Raw genomic sequence first — 18,691 nt, forward strand, 5'->3', positions numbered from 1 at the left:
GTATGTTTAATTTGCCAAAGACATCACCGCCCAGCTGTGAAAACCACATCTGAGTGCCCGGGCTGAGCGCCCAGTTAATGAAAAGCCTAAATATTTGCCACGAAAATCATAATTGTGATTAAACTGCTAAACAGATGTAGCTGTTCGATTTGTTAAAAAGGTCACATGCTGATGGGACGGTGCGTGCGGGCGGGCGCGCGCTCGTGTGTGTGTGTGTGTGTGTGTGTGTGTGTGTGTGTGTGTGTGTGTGTGTGTGTGTGTGTGTGTGTGTGTGACGGAGGAGGGCGGGGGAGCGGTAGTAGGCAGATGCGGGGAAGAGAAGAGAGCAGCAGGACGAACACACAACAAGTGAGTGAACTGTTGCTCCGCAGGTAAAGTCGCTCCGCTGCTGGATTTCCTCCCGTCGGGCGTGTCGTCTTGTTGTAAATAGGACAGTGGGGGCGGCTCCAATTTCAATTGACTGATATCACTGTTTTAAAAAAATAAAAAATAAAATCGAAATATTGTATTTTATTTTTTGGAAATAGCATTATCAACGTTGCTATTATCATTTCCGCGAGCGCCGTCCGTCGCAGGAGTCCCTCTGGAAGACGCGCTGCAAGTTTGAACACCGGCGCTGGAACTTCGCCCGATGCGGCGGGAAAGAGCCTCGGAGAGCCGGGCGAGATTTTGAGTGCGCGGCTCCTGGAGGAGCATGAGGAATCACTGATAGTCGGACGAAAGCGCAGGAGGGGAAAGCGCGGATAGAAGGTAAGACGAGGGAACTTTCTTTCCTTGATTAAATCTGGATTAAAACAAGCAAAACAACAACAACTAATTGACAACTTAATTAAAGTGGAATTTCAACGAGAGACACTTCTGCCTCGTTTTTTGCTGAAAGATTTGAAATCGTCTGGTGATGGCTTGAGTGATGTATTTATGCATTATATCGGTTTAAACAGCGTCTTATTTCTGATGTGTCTTAAGCCTTAACACCCCTAATGTAAAATCAGTGAAAACATATTTTCACATTCTGCTGCTTCTAGTATAGTTTTAATTGTTTATTTATACTTACCAGTTGCAAAAGATAAAATGCTGTTTTTCATCACTAAATTGTATGTGAAATGTAAATAAATATAAATAAATTCAATATATTTAGGTTAGTTTCTCCAGTTGCTTATATCATATTTGTGTGTGTGTGCGTGTGTGTCTTTCTTCTCCTGTAGATTGTGTCTGCTGAGATGCTCTGCTAAAAGCTTCTCCTATTCATCCCAGTTGCCACTGAAGCAGGAGTTTCCACATTAAGTGATGTAATGTGATGTGTGCGCCCCCTCAGAATTAACCTGTGATGAGTCCGTATTTTAAACGGGGGTGAAACCCGCTCACACAAATCAAAGAATGCGTACGTAGGAGTGCGAGGCCAACAACTGAGACACGAGCAAGCAGGGACGGTGGAAGAACAGCGCAGGGATTCATAAGTTGCTGCGAGTAGATCCTTTTCATTCCTGGACAGGCAAGCAAAGCGCCCTCTCTTGCATGTGGTGGGTGAGATGAACTCCAGTGGGGATACTGTGGACCCCACCTGACAGCTCTCTGCCTGAGAACCCAGAGGATTTTTACTGGAGCCAAGATACCCACAGAATCGGATTAAAAAATATATTCATATGAGACCTCAACGATGACACTCGTCTTTAATGAAGACAACTTAATTCACTGATACATTTATACGCATTGAGAACTGAATGGAACTTACAAAAAACAGAATCACTGATCAGTAAAACAAAAGAACCACCTTAACAACTATTTTCCTCCTCTCTGCTCATCCTTCCTCTTAATAGACCTTTATTTTATTTTTGGCCTGTCCCACATAATCAAGCGCAACCTTTTCACCCAGTATTGTGACGGCCGCCTGCCCAGACTTCAGCCTGGCCGGCACAACCATCCCCGCGAAAGGGGAGGAGGACTTCCTCACTCTGGCAACCTCCCGGCTCCATTGCAAAAAACGTGTGATCGGGGCTGGAGTTGGTGTGGCCATGGTCCTTGTCCTGCTGGTGGCCATTCCCCTATTGGTCCACACCACCAAGGGGGGAGGGTCCGGAGGAGGGGGAATGCATTACGAGAGGCACGGAGACTGCAAGAAGGTGTGTGATACCTTCACCTCCCCTCAGGGAGAACTGACGGCCATCTCCCCACAGCCCCCAGACTCACACGGCCGCATGGGGAAACAAGGATTCAGAGGAAGCCCTGGAATCCCTGGCCCTCCAGGCCCACGAGGGCCCCCTGGAGAGCCAGGAAGGCCCGGCCCACCCGGTCCCCCCGGTCCCGGGCCCGGTGGCTACAGCTCGTCTTTGTACATTCCCAAAATCGCCTTCTACGCAGGCCTCCGAAAGCAACACGAAGGCAGTGAGGTCCTGAAGTTTGACGATGTGGTGACCAACATAGGGAACTACTACGAGCCGAGCACCGGCAAGTTCACCTGCCCTCTCCCGGGCATCTACTACTTCAGCTACCACGTCCTGAAAAGAGGAGGCGACGGCACAAGCATGTGGGCCGACCTGCGAAAGAATGGTCAGGTGAGTACATCACTTTGAATGTGTCCTGAAAACACACAAAAAACAAAACAAACAAACAAAGAAAATAGTTTCCACCTTGAATGTACAAAATAATTGGTTTGACAGGAAGGAGTTGAGGGCTATTAAACTGTACATATCTATTAAGTTTTAACTGAATGTAAGCATCGGATCATTCATCTCTCACACTGCAGAAGGGCAAAAACTGCAGCATACGGTTTGGTGTCGTATCTCACAGTGGCCACACTCTGTATGCACCTGCCCCATTATCATTCACAATGCTGTGCAAGTTTTAGAGTCATTGTAGGGTGGGGTGGAAAATTAATAGTCATGGCGATCGATGTGCTGTGTTCCACGGGTGTCGTGTTCAGAATAGGAAAAAAAGCAAAGCAAACAAAACTTGAAGGTTATAAAACTGTCTGACATTCTTACAGAGAGTATAGTTAAGACAGAACTGTTTTTAAAGGAAGTTTAGAAAAGGGTCAACGACAAATCATTCATTTTTTTTTGTGTGTTTACCAAAAAAGGAGGAAGGGGTTATCTGGATAATCAGTCAGACGACGTTATAGATGTCAAACTAGTCAGGAAACAGGAAAAATTCTGACATGCCAGGTGTTTGGTTTGGGTGCCCTGGAGTGTTTCAGACACCGTGTTCCACTACAACCATGTTAGCTCTTCCTGGTTGGTATAGTTGGGCTTGTTTCTGGAAATGAATTGGCAACATGAAAAACTGTCCTCAGTGACGTAGCCTGATCCATACCACTCTCACTGAATAGCTTGGTCCTTAACATGGACACATAGCAGCATAGCTGTTCATTTTCCTAACAGATGAGGTCAGATTCTTTAAATGGTGATTTTTGACAATTATCCTAAAAATGTGTCTCTAGCGCAGTCTTGGTTATGCTGATAATCTAAAACATAATAAAGTTACTATTTTGTGCAATGTTACCATACTGGGCTTCATCATTACAGCTGTTTCCTCACGTTGAGGACTGGGTTGACATCTACTCTGTTTGTTTTGTTTTGGTCTGTCGGTTAAAGGTATTTCAGCCAAAACGCGCAGCAGAGATTTAACAAAATCAACAAGGTTGATTTTGAATTGCATAGTAGACCTTATTGCTGAACGCTTCAAAGAAGGGCAGAAACAAAAGTGGCACCAGCTCTTTGTGAAAAACTGAGCTAAATTTTTGCAAGTTCTCAAATAATTGAAAAGAAAAAGTGAGAGTGACAGCCAGGCGATCAACAGGAAAACAATCCTGAACGTCTCAGCGGAAACAAGGCAAAAAGCAACAGCTGGCTACTTCCCTCTGAGGAACTCTGACTTTAACTCTAATAAACAAACAAGCACAAATGTCTGGGTACGAAATGTGAATGCTTCCATCTGGAGAACCGTGACAAGCTTGAAGTACTAAGCCCTCGCTGTGGTGAGGAGCCCCGATTCTGACGTGCACTGCATAAGAGAAGTGTGACATCCGGGGATTACCAACCAAGAGGGGAAAAAACAACATGGTTTTTTAATGTTGCAAGTCAACTTGAGCTGAGGCTGAGAAGCTTGATTGTCTAACTGTATAGTCTCTGTACACTTTATTTATGGTACAAGACTGTGGACCAAATGTTGGTTAATCGTAATTATTACTTATTGAATTGCATGTTTACCAAAAATGAGAAAAGAGGAAGTCAAACTATGACAGAATTTTCATTTGAGGAAAAGAAAGATGTGAATTTGACAAGCACTGCACATAGGTGTATTTCTGAGGTGCCAGTCTAATCAGGTGTGCCTCCTGTGTGCTGTCACACTGTTGAAGCACCGATATTCACGCAGAGGAAAATCCCTGGATAACCCAAAGTGAGGAAAATTCTGACTTTCCCAGTGTACACATGCAGTTAAATTGTGTACATTGCTTTTATTTCTGAAGACTGAAATTGATAAAAAAAAATTTATATATATATATATTTTTTCCACTATAACACGACTTGGAGCACCCTCTTTATACAGGAACATGACATATAGTGTAGTATATTGAACATATTCGCATCCTCAGCTTTTGTGTATTTTGTGTATATGTACTCCAGAAAGGCAGACAGAAACCAAGCTAAGCAGTGAGAATGTTTTTCCCCCCATTCTAAAAATAGGTACATGAGTGTACAATGTCTGGCCAATGCAATTGGTGTATTTCAGAATACACCAGTGTATTGACCAGACATCAGCCAGGTGTTACCTGGGTGATCGCTGTGATGATATTCACTGGGAGTTGCAGTGACGTAGCTCTTAAGGATTCTTAAGAAACTTGTTGTACATATGACATTTCTAATTGAATGTCATAGTTGTTGCATCACTGTTTACTGTCTATATATGCATCCACGGTCACATCAGGCAACACAAACAGGCTTTCACCCAATATCCCAAAACCGCTCGAGCCTGTGGTGAGCCACAATGTTGGTATAATCCCCCATGTGATTGTTGAAGACACTCTCAATGCTAAAGCACAAGCTTTGAGAATGCTAACCATGCCTGCTGCTAAGAAAATGCATAAAATCAGTTTATACAGTCAGCAATCATTATTAATACATGGGGTCTTGGTATGGCTTTGACTTAATTACTAAATAGTCATGAGTTATGAAACTCACAATTTTCTGTGTTTGCTGCAAAAAAGAAACTACAAAGGGAACATGAGGTGGCTTTAAAAAAAAATATGCAGGATTAAAGGTTTAACCAAAATTTGATAACCTGTGGTGTTTGTTTAAAATCCTGACAAAAAAAAAAAAAAAATCTGACTGCCCCATGGGGATAAATATAGTTTTTCTGATTCTAAAAGAATTTTGATATTTTACATTAACTACTGTTGTAATTATAATATAGTGGGTAAAATAATCACCTAAATTCTTAATGAGCCAGACCATTGTTGAATAGATTGACTCAAACAACCAGGAAAACATCAATAATTGTATTTATTTTTTAAATCATATCTTTACATCCATGTGTCAAACACATTGTATGAAAACCAATCAGAAACATAAAATTAAGCCTAAACAGCCTAAACATTTATTAAAATAGCTCACATCATAACAACTATGTAAACCCACTAAAATGTCATATATAATATATAGTAAATTTAATTTTGCCTCACAGACATGTTTTTACTTTTCCAGGTCTCAAAAAAAAAAAAAAAATCTTTTTTATACTTTGAAATGCATATGCATGCATGGGTATAGTGAAGAGCCAGTTAAGTGGCAGATATGATTGGGTTTGTTGCAGACAATGTCATTGCTGCCTTCTCTTGCTGTTAAATCTTTCATAGCTTTTAGATGAGATCTTCTCCACTCCATCTGTGTGTACTCTCTCTCTCTCTCTCTCTCTCTTTCTCTCTCTCTCTCTCTCATCTCCTTCACCACACACACACACACACCACACACACACACACACACACACACACACACACACACACACACCCTCGTTGTCCACGCTGGATATTGACTCTTCCTCCATTAACTATCTTTTCCATGGCCTAAATTATTTAACCCAATTCAGTTCTGATCTTGTCTGCACCGTTAACTGCAGTTTCTTTCTTCTTTTTTTTTTCTGTCAACAGACAAGTGCTAGTGACAGGGTGAACCAGGAGGGTCAAAGGAAAAAATAACAAAAGTTTGTCCCTTAAAGGACTGGTAAAAGCATTTAATTGGCTTGAATTTGATTGGATTACTCCTTTATTAAAAATGCAAGGACCCATTCAATGTGCATATTCATTGGGACTTTTCTCTGATGTGAGACAGGAGTGATGTTGACATTTTGCCAGATAAACTCCTCTGGTGATGCAATAGAGGTTATTGATTAGTTTATTGCTGTGTTCATGTATTTGCCATTATTAAACTAGATTAGGTTAATAATTACATGTAAGCTACTGCTGTCATGTCCTCATTGTGTATTCTCAGAGGCTAATTTTCTACTGAACACCATAATGTGATTTTGTGACATTCTACATTAAATTCAAAGCATTTATTTTGTTGGTCCAAATCTTTTATTGGGGTTAGGTTCAGATGTAGCGATGAGGAAGCTCTTGGTTGTCTATGTGTTCTTGACCGCAGGGGAATCACTCTTTACAAAAGCTGTAAAAGCACAAGCCTGCAATCTACTTTGTGTCCAGACATAAAATCAAGGAGGGGAATCTTTGGATTTATGGGGCAAGAGGGGAAACCTGAGGTAGCGGTCTGTATTTTAAAAGCCAGCGCTTGAGTGAGTGCAGCACAGCCTCCCCAGGATGAGCATCGGTTGTTTTAAACCCTCTGTAGATGGTCACATACTCTGGCACCCAGTACGACTACAGTGCTAAGAAGTACCGTAACTTTTGGAATATGAAGACATGAATCAAAATCTACACTCATAAAAGTCAAAATCAGATGCTGTAGATATAGATAGAATCTCTGAAACAATTTATTGTTATTAGTAGGTTTTACACCCCATTTTAGATTTGCACCTGTTATTTTACTAATTTAGACAGATAGATAGGTAGATGGATAGATAGATGGATAGATAGATAGACAGATAGACAGATAGATTTTCTATTTTCTTGGCAGATGGACAAGTTTACACGGGGATTTCAAGACTGAAACACTCAATTCAAGGAATCTTCTTGACTCCTGATGTCCAATAACTGTCCAAAAGATTGGTGTTGAGGTAGATGACCTTTTCAATGATATATAATTCACCACCAATATGGACTTTGCCCTTTACAGTGATGAGCATGGTGTGGGAGTATGAATATTTATAGCTGGTCCTATATGGGGTTTAACTCAGTTGGTCAGTTGGTCTCTTCCTACACACGCACGCACGCACGCACACACACACACACACACACACACACACACACACACACACACACACACACACACAGCGTTAATGTTTCCGAAAGTAAAAACTTTCGAGGTGTCCATTTTGCTAGAAAACAACCAAAAAAACAACAACAGAGAGTTCAGCACAGATTGTTTCACAGAGTGAGAGTCTGACAGACTGGTAGTGGCATTGTGTGTATTTGTTTTATTGGTCTTTAAATGTCTGTGAGGTTGACCCCTGCTGACCTTTTTGAGTTGGTATTTGTCTAATGGATACTATTAAAAAAAATTTTAAGGTGAAACCAAGGTAAACATTGTTAAAAAACAACAACAATGAGCCTGGCCAGAATCTAGTCATTTAAACCACACAACTGTTGATGCTCCTCATGCTATATAGCCTTTTAAATCAACGGTTACCTGGGAACACACCCGTCCTCCCCATGTCTCATTTTTTCTTTAATGATAACGCCAGAATATAAAATTGAATTAAAATGTGTATTAATTAATTTCCTACTGCCTGATCTTTTGTTGGGCCTTTAAAACGTGGAAACAAGGGTCTCTAATGGAAGAGAGCGCACACCTGGGTGTGGATAGAATCATTGACCTAAGAGACGGGTGTCAGTCAAGTATCATGGAGAAGTGCACATCTCAGCGCAGAATTTCTGAGAAAAAAAACCCTCAAAACCAAACAGAATCGATGAATCTGAGGAGCTTATTGTACTCCTGTCTGGATGATCATTGAAATGGTGGAGAGCTGAACAGGTGACTCTCAGTCAACCTTCCGTCCTCTGTCCATCTCAGTGTCCTGCTGCCGTTGACTCTGGCTCTTCCTCCAGACGACAGCGGATGATGATCTTAAGTATTAAGAAGTGTCTTAAGATCTCTGGGCTAATTAAGTGTATCACTTTCCAGCCAAGCACTGACACCCTGGGGCTCCATTTACAGGGAAGGGTGCGGCTCCAGTGGATGGATGAAATATGGTCGCAGTGAGAGGGTAAAAAAAGAAGCTAATTAGCGCCACGTCGGTCGACCTGTGTTACACACCCCAAGACTTTTACTGCTGTCGCAATTAGCAGTTAGCCGGTGCTTCTGTGATGGTGGAGTAATCCTGTGTGTGATTTTCCGTGTTGTGCATTTGTTGAGTGTCGCACGGATTTAGTAATGGCTAAATGTGTAATGACAGATGAGGGTTCAGCCTTTCACATGGAACGTCCTGTGCTGCAAACTGAGAGAAACCTCTCACTCACCTTCCCCGCAGCTCTCGCCCCGATTTTTCTTGTCCTTTTCTCCCCGAACACGTTTATGCGCCTGTTTATGCACACGACCATTAGTCGGCTATATGTTTCCGTTATAATGGCCGAGGCCATTATAGTCTGTCAACTAAAATGCCTCTGCTGGTTGTCACCGTGTTTTGTTACGCCTTTGTTGTACCTTTAGCCTCCTCATTTATTTATACCATTATCTCCGCTCGTCAAGGGGGCAGGATGTTACCCCTGTTCTGAGCAGCGATCCTGCTGCAATGTTTGATAACGGCACAGCTGGCACTGCTGGTTCAAATGTACGGACAGCTAATCAAAAGTTTAAGGGGTTTAAATATACCGCAATTACGAGAGATGCGAGCTTTTAACCCGTGCACATTTCCGTATAATGGTTGGAGCAATTTATGTGTTTGTGTGTCTTTATCCACTTGCGCGACTGCCCTATTTTGAAATGGTAGAGAATGCGTTATAAGAGGATGGCAAGCTACATGGCTGAGTGTTATGGATGATGTAACTGCAGGTAGATGGTCCACAGGTGCCATTTATAGCCAATTAGGGCATCTTCTCTGGTCTCAAAGACTGTGGAGCCAATTAACCGCCAACTAATCAGCATCTTGACACCTTGAGTTTTGAGTGTCGTGCCAAAATATTTAACATCTGGTGTGCTAATTAGCACGCCAGCGTGCGCTGCAAGTGTAAGGGGGTTAACTACAAGTCAACATGCATAATGGAAACAGGCTGAGATAAAAAAAAATAATATTAAAAAAAAAAGAAACACAGCCACGGCCACAGCGCCCCCAATCCAGCAGCCTCCCTCAGAGGTCCCTCAGGTGAGTTTAAGAGTTACCGACTGGGCTCTGCTCTGAGAGGTCCGTACATCACATTGAATGAATCCTGTCAGTTTTGTTAGCGGAGGATCAGAGGCGTCGCTGTGAAGGAAAAACAAAACTGGAACACAACACACGGACGGCGCCGCCTCCCCGAACCTCATTTAAACCCCCGTCCTCTCCCGTCTCCTCTGATGCATGCATGCTTGATCAGTTTGTTATCCAAAGGCCCCCCCCAGACCCCGTCACTCAAAGCCCCTTTCAACTTCCTCGCTCTCTCACCCGAACCTTGTGCATTTAGACTGTTAGCAAGAGCACACAAGAGAGCACGCAGCTGCTCGCCCCGTCTGCTTTGGCCACGTATCCCCTCCTCGCTCCTTCACCCCTGCACCCAAAGACAAAGCGGCATCGTTTACATCGCATTGTTAAATTGCTGAACTGAAAGGGAGTGTCGCGCAAATCAGCAGCACGTGGCTGGAGATGTAGTTTTCATTGGGCATTTAGTGAGTTGAGCGAATTCATTTTCTTTCTAACCCAACCTCCCCCACCAACCTTCCCGTGTCTTTCCCTTTCCATTTCATGTTGCTCCCCTTAATGAAAAGTGGAGGCAGTGTAATCTTCTCTATTGTCCCGCGGGCCCAAGTTTTCCCCAACAGCATCGGATCAAGTAAGAGGGGCGCTGGACCAGCAGACAGAAATTCACTCCCTTGTCGCTATCAATCTCCATCACTGTTGACAATAATCCTGATTTGTGCTTTCCCTCCTCCTTTCACTCCCAAAGCCCCAGCGTCTCACTGCCCACTTCAAGAAAACAAGGGTTCACTGTGATTGTTGCTGACAGGCTAATCTGCACATGCATCTGCGCTGGTTTTCAGCGTCATAATAAAGCTCTGCCATGCTAACAGCTCTGGATTTGCCCAGCAAATTAAAATCTTTCCCACAGAGGCAATTGAGTTTTGTTTTTACAGATAAAATACATTAAGAAAAAAAAAAAAAAAAAAAAAAAGAAATGAAATCTTTGAAATATATTGGGAATACAGTTAAGTTATGGCTAGCAATTTAAAGGAAATATAGAAATCAGATGTCACTTTGAACAGAAGTCAATTATTCTAACACAGGTAAATGAAAAAATCACAAAAAGAAAACTTGATAGCATCAGAGTGGAAGAAGGTTTTTGGATACCTCAAGCATTTATGATGTACTGTACTGCGCTGGGAATCATGATTATTAATTGCATGGATGTCGCATCATGTTAGGAAAAGCAGCTGAATTTTTTTTTGCAGAACTTTTAAACAGTTTTCAGCCCAAAATGAAACTTTAAATAAGAATAATCGCTTAGCAGCCAAAAAAAGAAGAAAAAAGAAAGAAAAATAACATTTACCCAATAATTTCTAATTCAACTTTAGGGCTAAATGAACAGAGTGCAAACACAAAGTGTAACTCACTCTAACTCTAACCTTCTCCTAGTGTGACTTGCTCTGGTCAGTCACTGAGTAACTGGAGAGGTTGCCGCTCACCTGTTATTTTGTATAGCTCATAAAGCCTTCAAAATGTGATCGCCCCCTGGTGGTTGGCTGACTAATAGCTGAGAAAGCACTCGATTACAGCAGAGCCTGCATTTTATTTTAAATGTCAATATCACCAACAATCAGGCTCATCTATTCGTGACAACCAAAATAGTGATCACAGCTATAGTTAGATTAATGATGCAGCTCTATGATAAACATATATTCCCCTGTGGAGGGACAGTGAGGCTGACTGTGATGAAATCTAATATGCCCGATATGTGCAAATATATGCACAAAATGTGTAAAATAGCTAATGTATCCCATTGGTTACAGGCGGAGACTGTGACCATGAATTAATCATAACCATAATACATTAAATGTCAGCATCTCCAGTGTCTGAGTGGAGGCCAAGTAAGCCTTCATGTTTTATAAGGAAACCAACCATAAAGAGCAATAAATAACACTGTCCTTTTGGCTGGCAAATACAATTAGCCGAGGTTTATGTTTTAAAGGCCACTTCAATAAGAAGTTGTGAATATCACTGATACAACTGTTGTAATGAAGAAAACCAGTGTTTTGTGAAACTCTCCCTCCCTCCCTCCCCCCCAGCGTTTTGTACTGGTTTTTTTTTTCCCATAAAGACACGGTTGTAGCTACAGTAACGTTGCTCGCACACAAGAAGCACTGCAGTTTTAATTGTGATCTTCTCCAGCAGGTTTCAAGCAGTCTGTCAGCCTCTAAGTCAGCTGAAAACACTCTCTGGGGAATCCTGCCATTCAGCCATGCAGACAGATGTTAGATGTACAAGATGTCAGAATCCCTTTACTGTTATGTTTTTACAAAACCTATTAGGTCTCCTCAGGGGAACTGTTGAGGTCCCTCGCCAATGAAGCAGCCCGGCAGCTCCAAATAACAAAATGTTTTGGTTTTTCTCAGGTGTTCACTAGAGATTTAAAAAAATAAATAAAAAGGGTTGAGAGGGGGCGGGGGTTTGGTGTGTGTGTGTGTGTGTGTGTGTGTGTATCCGTCCTGGACTCCTGCTAGTATTTTATGGATCCATTTGACCAATGTAGCCTATCCTGTGCCCCCCATTTATTGTGATTGTATGGAGTTATTGAGGAGTTGGACCTATTAGGTCGGGGAGCTGCCAGTCGCTGTCCGACTACCAATTACCGTAGCCTGCAGCTGTGTACAGCCTGCCCTGACACAAGCAGTGGTGGGGAGGGACGCTAAGAGGGGAGGAGGGGATGGAAGGGGGATCATGGTGGAGGGGGAAAAGTGAAGAAAAAGAAGAAGAAGAAGAAGAGGGGAGTCGGGGGGGTTAGGGGTGGTGGTGGGGGTGGGGGTACCTCAGGAGACCTGCCACAGCAGCGTGCTGTTAATCAATCCGATTTAGGCCGGACAGGGACACACTTAGTCACTGCTCCCCGCCAACACTTGCCATGGCGGGGGACGATGGAGGGTGGGGTGGGGAGGGTGGTGTGGGGTGTGCGTGACCCGCATCTCATTGGGGCGTAAGGACACAAAAAGATGGATAGATGGGCCCAGAATGAAGAGATCGCATGAAGAGATGGCAAATGGTGGAGGGACGGCGGGAAAAGGGGCGCGAGCCGCGTCTGGCGAGGCCACAATTAATGGACTGATGTGAGTTGAATTAAAAGACAGGAAATGCATCGATTCATTTCTGTCGAAATGGGAGTGTGGGTCGGGGGGGGCTCACCTTCCACACATTGGTGGATTCATGTATGGTGCAGCATATGCGCTGATTGTTTTTTGTTTTTTGTTTTTTTTTGAAGAAAAACCTCCCTATCGTATAGGATGAGAACAAATGGGTAGTTTAGCATAATCTGATTTGTTTCCCTGATCACAAGAGAGGAGCCTAACGACTGGTGGAGATGATGGACCATATCCTAAGTCATACCCAGAGCCCCCTGATTGCAGACAAGGATGGAGTAAGAAGAGCAGATTTGCATTCATTAATATGTATGTGCGTGCGCTCTTTATTTCCTGCTAAATGGATTGTCTGCTTGAATTGCTGGTTACTTACCCAATTACTGTGCAATTTGTTGCAAGTACATTTGCTTACTGGATTAAAAAAAAAAAAAAAAGCGCTTGGAGTTGAAAGGGAGAAGTCAACAGAATAAAAGGAACAATCACACTGGCAATGAGGGTGAATAAGGATCGTCCTCATGAATCCTGGATTCTGGATCGACAACAGTGAAAACTAATCCAAAGGCATTTTTGTAACATCTCCTCTTTGCAGCAAATTGCATACATAAGCACTTTGATCTTGGGAAACATTGAGTAACATTATTGTGTTCTTGTTAATTGTCAAAAGAAAAAAAACAACTTTTTTTTTATACCTCCATTGATACTGGAAAAGGCTGAATGCAAACTGCTCCTTATAAAGCTTTTCTCTTGACATACTTATGTATGAAAGTGATTAACGACTCATTTGAAGAAATGAAATATTTAGCCTGTGTGTCAGACTCCAGGTTCTGTGTCTTCTTACACAGACTTTTTTTTTTAAGAGCAAGAGAAGTTTACGATTTTTAAACTCCTCTTAACAAGTGAATTGTGAGAGTGTAACAACACTGTGGATGTTCTACACTGGACATTAGAAATGATTTAGTTTCACTGGTGGTTGTTACATCAGAGAGCAGCATATGTGACATTTGCATGTCATATGTACAGGCGCTGTTTCGTCCATCAAGTGTTTCTGGCGTCAGAGCGACTCCCTCTCTCTCTGTGTATATAGAAAAATATCATACACACACATCTTATCAAATATAAAATAAATATATTGATTTATTGATTGATTTATTAAGAACGCAAAAACATTGATAAATTACAAGTTCACTTACACTTGAAAGCTGCACTTACATGATCAGATGAGCTACTAAACAGCGACAAATCGCTCCAGGTGCTGGAATATATGTAACACAATGAAATATATATAAACATACTGACACGCCTTGACTGCCTTCCGGACGTGACCGTGGTCGTAATTCCGCACGGGGCTGTGGTGTGGTGATGTTGACCAACAGAAATAAAGTATTCCGTCCAGAAATTCAACTACTGGTGATTGAGGTGTGCACCAACGTCATAATATCTGACAATCCATCGCGCAGTCACGTTACTAGAGCACAATTTGCTCTTCCGACTCCTGAGGTGCCTCATTTCTGGGCGTTTTTGCGGCTGCAAATCATTAGCGCAAAAACCTTTGTGGATGCAATGCAAAGTCGCCACAGAATGCGCTGCAATTTACTGCTGCACTCCATTCTTTGTGGATCTGGCCCTAAGTATTAAGTAGTGTTAGGGAATATGCTTACCATAGGTAAGTTATTAGGGTTAGGGGACACAGCTTGGGGTCCCTAACATTAAATCTAATTGTAACCAATACATCTAAGGACCCTCAATACTCCCCGGACCTCCCTGTATTTCGCACACTGCACATCTCTCTCCCCTCTGAAATTTACTCTGGTTTCTGGCCTTGTCACTTTATACCCAAAATACCTTTATTCTAATCTCAACCATCATCTCAACCATCTTCTTTAACATGTCTCGTTTCCATTTCAGGTAAGAGCCAGCGCAATTGCTCAAGATGCTGACCAGAACTACGACTATGCGTCCAACAGTGTTGTCCTTCACCTCGACGTGGGAGATGAAATTTGCGTGCAGCTTGATGGGGGCAAAGTTCACGGTGGAAACAACAACAAATACAGTACCTTCTCTGGATTCCTCATCTACCCTGACTGACATTAAGACGCACACGTCTGTTGTCTCCCTCGGTGCGATCAAGCAAAAAAAAAACAACAACAACAACAACAAGTTTTGTCTCTTTATCTCTAATAAACCATGCTGCCATAATGTAATTTGACATTAAAAAGCAGTCAAGTGCACAAAACATGTAATAATGTTCACAGATAACAAATAGAGTTTTAAGAGAATTGGTGTGCAAAGGAATATAGAATTGTACATATCAGCCATTTTAATTTGCGCAGACATTTGTGTGTTGTCACTTGCTGAATGTACAGTATGTGTACGCATGGCCTTAACACATACTTAACATTTGTCTCACATGTACAAATTTGCTTGTATTTGCAGACACATAGACAAATGCTGCACAAACACACACACACACACACACACACACACACACACACACACACATGCGCAGGCATGCAACATAAGAAGTAAACCGAACCTATGAGTTTTTTCAAGAGACAAGAGGACCGTTTCAGCAACTAGTCTGAGATCGAATGGAATGATCTCTGAATGTAAATCATAAATCGAAGCGTGCGCACTTGGCCTCTCGCCTTTCGCTCTGAGATGGATTTCAAAATGAGAAAAAGTCATGAATATATTGATCGCAGCTGATAATACTGCCAAGACCGGGAACATAATCCAGTGTGTGGTGACCTACTGTGTGTCTGTGTTGAAGCACATGCGTGTTTGTGTTTAAAGCATCAAAATAAAAATAAAATAAAAATATATATATATATCTACTTGCTAGAGTTTATGGGGGAGGGAGGCTTTCAATCTAGGGTGAAATCCCTGTACACACACAGTTTATTGACACCAAGCTTTAATGCTGAGATTTGCTCTGAGCTGAAGCTTTCGGCGTGCCGCATCATGTTGTGCTAATGAGGCTTCTCACTCCCGGGCCCATTCACACCTGCCATCCACTTTTCCTTTACGAGATTAAAAATGTTTTTATTTGGCAGAGAAAAAGAGAGAGATTTATTTACGTCGAATAATATACAGAGTTGAGTAAAAAGACTGGTACCAGTTTTTGTTTTTTTTTGTTGATGAATGCACAAGTGGCCAGATGAACATGGTGTATATAGCGTAGGCACCCCTACCAATTAAAGTACAGAAATATGACATATCGGGTGTACTTTTTCCCAAATGGGTTGAAAGTAAGAGACAACACAATATGTGTAAATTAATTGATAGGTGATTTGATGTAATGTCTGTTCCTCTGTCTGTCACAAATTATTTTCACTGCCGAATGAATGAGAGTTGGTCACGGCTGCTTCCTCCTGGTGTGAGGGTCGACACTCGACACTCAGCAGAAGTCTGTCGTGAGCCATGATGGACCACAATGTAGAGTGGAACTCTTGGGAATAAAACAGGAGCAGAGTTTTTTTTTTTTTTTAAATATGTTTCTGTAAAATAGCAGTTTTGAAACTGATTCAGCTGCATTACCTGGGTTGTTGCTTAGTTATATATAATAACTGCGACAGAAAGAAACAATTAGCGAATTATAAAAGACGGCAAAAATTAGAGGTTTACGCTCAAATTTTTTTGAGGCATTGTAAAAATCATGTAAGAAATTAACCGGAAAGTTACAGACTTTTTAATGGCAATGTGCAATGGCTCAGCTGTTGTTTGGCTGCTAAGCGTTTTGAAGAGACAAAAAGGAAGCTCAAAGCTGCCACACAGCCTTGTAAGCAACTAAGATCAAAGAGAACTGCTCAGAAAAAATATTACTGAGCTAACCGAGTTAAGGCTTAAAAGCCTGAATGAATGTAGTTTATTTTATTTGCATCCAAGTAAAAAGGTTAAAATTTTAATCTCCGCCGAGCCTCGACGGTATTTTCCTGGCTAGTGTCAAGTGGCTAGTTTTCCCTCTACAAACATGAGAATGGTGTTGATTTCTTTTTTTGTGGCTAACTCATTGAAAAAAAAGAGAAATAGCTTTCTTTTCACTAATATGTAGAAATGCAGATTAAAATGCAAGTGATGACCGGTAATGTTTCATTGTTGTCATATGCAGAACTCTGATGTTTTCTCTGCTTTACAGCCTTTCTGTTAATGTGGTGGACAGCTTCCCTTTGTTGAGTTCTGGGAAAACAGTCATCTGCTATACAAACTTCCACAGAGAAGCATCCTGTTCCCTCACGAAAGACTGTTACGAAACATTTGCATGAATGGAAAGTGTCAGTCAGTGCAAACGATTTTACCCTACAAAAGTGGGATCCCTGGTCTTTGTATGTACCTGAATGCAACTCAGTTGGAAATAAAATTCAGTGTGGATGTACGTTGGAAAATAGGTGGCAGGGTTGAGTCAGAGCCTTGTATCTGTGTAATTTAACAATTGTAAAATTATGTTGATGTAACCAAATTATTTTAGGAAACCGAATGTACGAATAAAGACGGGTGCAGTATGGACGGATCACTAGATTGTTTACTTGAAAAGTGAAAATGCTGTATGAGGCAGAACATTTCCAAGAGGAAAAAAATATCTTTGGTCCTTAACAGCATGAATACATGCTCTACACATAAATGTATATATATACATATATATACACGAATATACATATATATATGTATATAATATACACATATATATATGTGTGTGTGTGTGTGTGTGTGTGTGTGTGTGTGTTTTACTTTCATATAAATCCTTGCTGTGAAAGAGATTTCTGGTTTGGCACACTACATCAAACCAAATCTGTGTGCATGAGTGACGGTAAGATCAGGATCATCTCATTGCATCACTGAGTCAGAGTAAAATAAGAAAAGTCTTTTGTCTCCTTGTTTACCGGAGGCTAAAAAAGAAAATCTATAAACAATCTGATTTTGTTTTTCTACGATTTAGGCCCTTGAAAGTGAGTCACAGAAATCTTGAAGTAGACTGTTGCATAGTTGTTTAGAGATTCTACTTTATATGATGACAAAGTAACAAATACACTTCACTCAAATTTACCTTAAAAAGGTACCCTGCCTTCGCCCTAAGACAGCTGGGATAGGCTCCAGCAGACCCCCGTGACCCTGAATAGGAATAAGCGGGTATAGAAGATGATGAAGGTAATGATAAAGGTTCGTCGGCTTCAATTATTGCAACTTTTTATGGCAGTGTGTCAAATGAATTCATTTTTGGTTCCTTATATTGGTCTTCCTACTAACATACCGCTTGAATAACGAGGTGCAATCGGAAAACTATATTTTAATTGAATTGGTTTAAATAACTACAGTATTTTTTTTTAATCTTAATATCTGTTAAACTTGTTATTAAATGCCTCAATAGGCTGTGTGACTCATTTTTAGTAACATTTGTGACTCTGTCGTTAATTTTCACAGGCAGAAGAAGTGTGCCATGTTCTCTTTTCTGGCTGCTCTATATCATTTTTTACACTGTGAAATACAGGAAGTACACACCTGTAGACCCCCTTGATTTTTGCCATGGTGCAAACACAGCAGGAAAAGTAGTCATAAAGCGATCAAATGAAGCATATAACACAGTTATGATTAGAAAAAAAAACCCCAACAGATACACATTTTTATTAATCTGTGACACCTTAGATATTACATCAAAATCTTCATGGTAAAGAGTTTGAGCTCGAGACAGAACATTCACTGCAGCTTTTAAAGGGATTGACTTTCTGTGCGTTGGTCTTCAGGCAGCTTTCAAAAGCAAAAGCTATAAATTTCACTTTTAAAATAATGACGAGAACCTCTGTCGACTCACTCGGTTCTATCTTAAGGATTGACCTTTCCCCCCCCACGTTACAGAAAGTGTTTCATTAACACACAATAAAGTCTTTGGTTGCCTGAAATGTCTCATCAAATAAAGGTCAAATATAAAATTAGCAAATACGAATAAAATAATTGTAGATTTGGGAGAAGACTACTGTCGCTATGGCAACCAGGCTGGAGACGGCTCTTGCACGACGGTGTCCACACCTTTGCCGACGCTCTGCCCAGACACCTGG

The 18,691-nt window shown here is 41.5% G+C and overlaps 1 protein-coding gene across 1 annotated transcript; it reads left to right on the forward strand.

Annotated features, from left to right (window-relative positions):
* The first annotated feature begins 515 nt into the window (after positions 1-515).
* c1ql4b (complement component 1, q subcomponent-like 4b) lies at positions 516-15,114 on the forward strand. Its single transcript, XM_076024643.1, has 3 exons — positions 516-750; positions 1,206-2,552; positions 14,550-15,114. The coding sequence occupies exons 2-3, from the start codon at positions 2,013-2,015 to the stop codon at positions 14,727-14,729; spliced, it is 720 nt and encodes a 239-aa protein (XP_075880758.1). The 5' UTR covers positions 516-750; positions 1,206-2,012; the 3' UTR covers positions 14,730-15,114.
* Positions 15,115-18,691: the final 3,577 nt, after the last annotated feature.

This window comes from Nelusetta ayraudi, unplaced genomic scaffold (assembly GCF_046127955.1).
Source record: "Nelusetta ayraudi isolate G7.1 ecotype Tasmania unplaced genomic scaffold, CSIRO-AGI_Nayr_v1 ptg000017l, whole genome shotgun sequence".
In the NCBI taxonomy this organism is placed as follows: domain Eukaryota; kingdom Metazoa; phylum Chordata; class Actinopteri; order Tetraodontiformes; family Monacanthidae; genus Nelusetta; species Nelusetta ayraudi.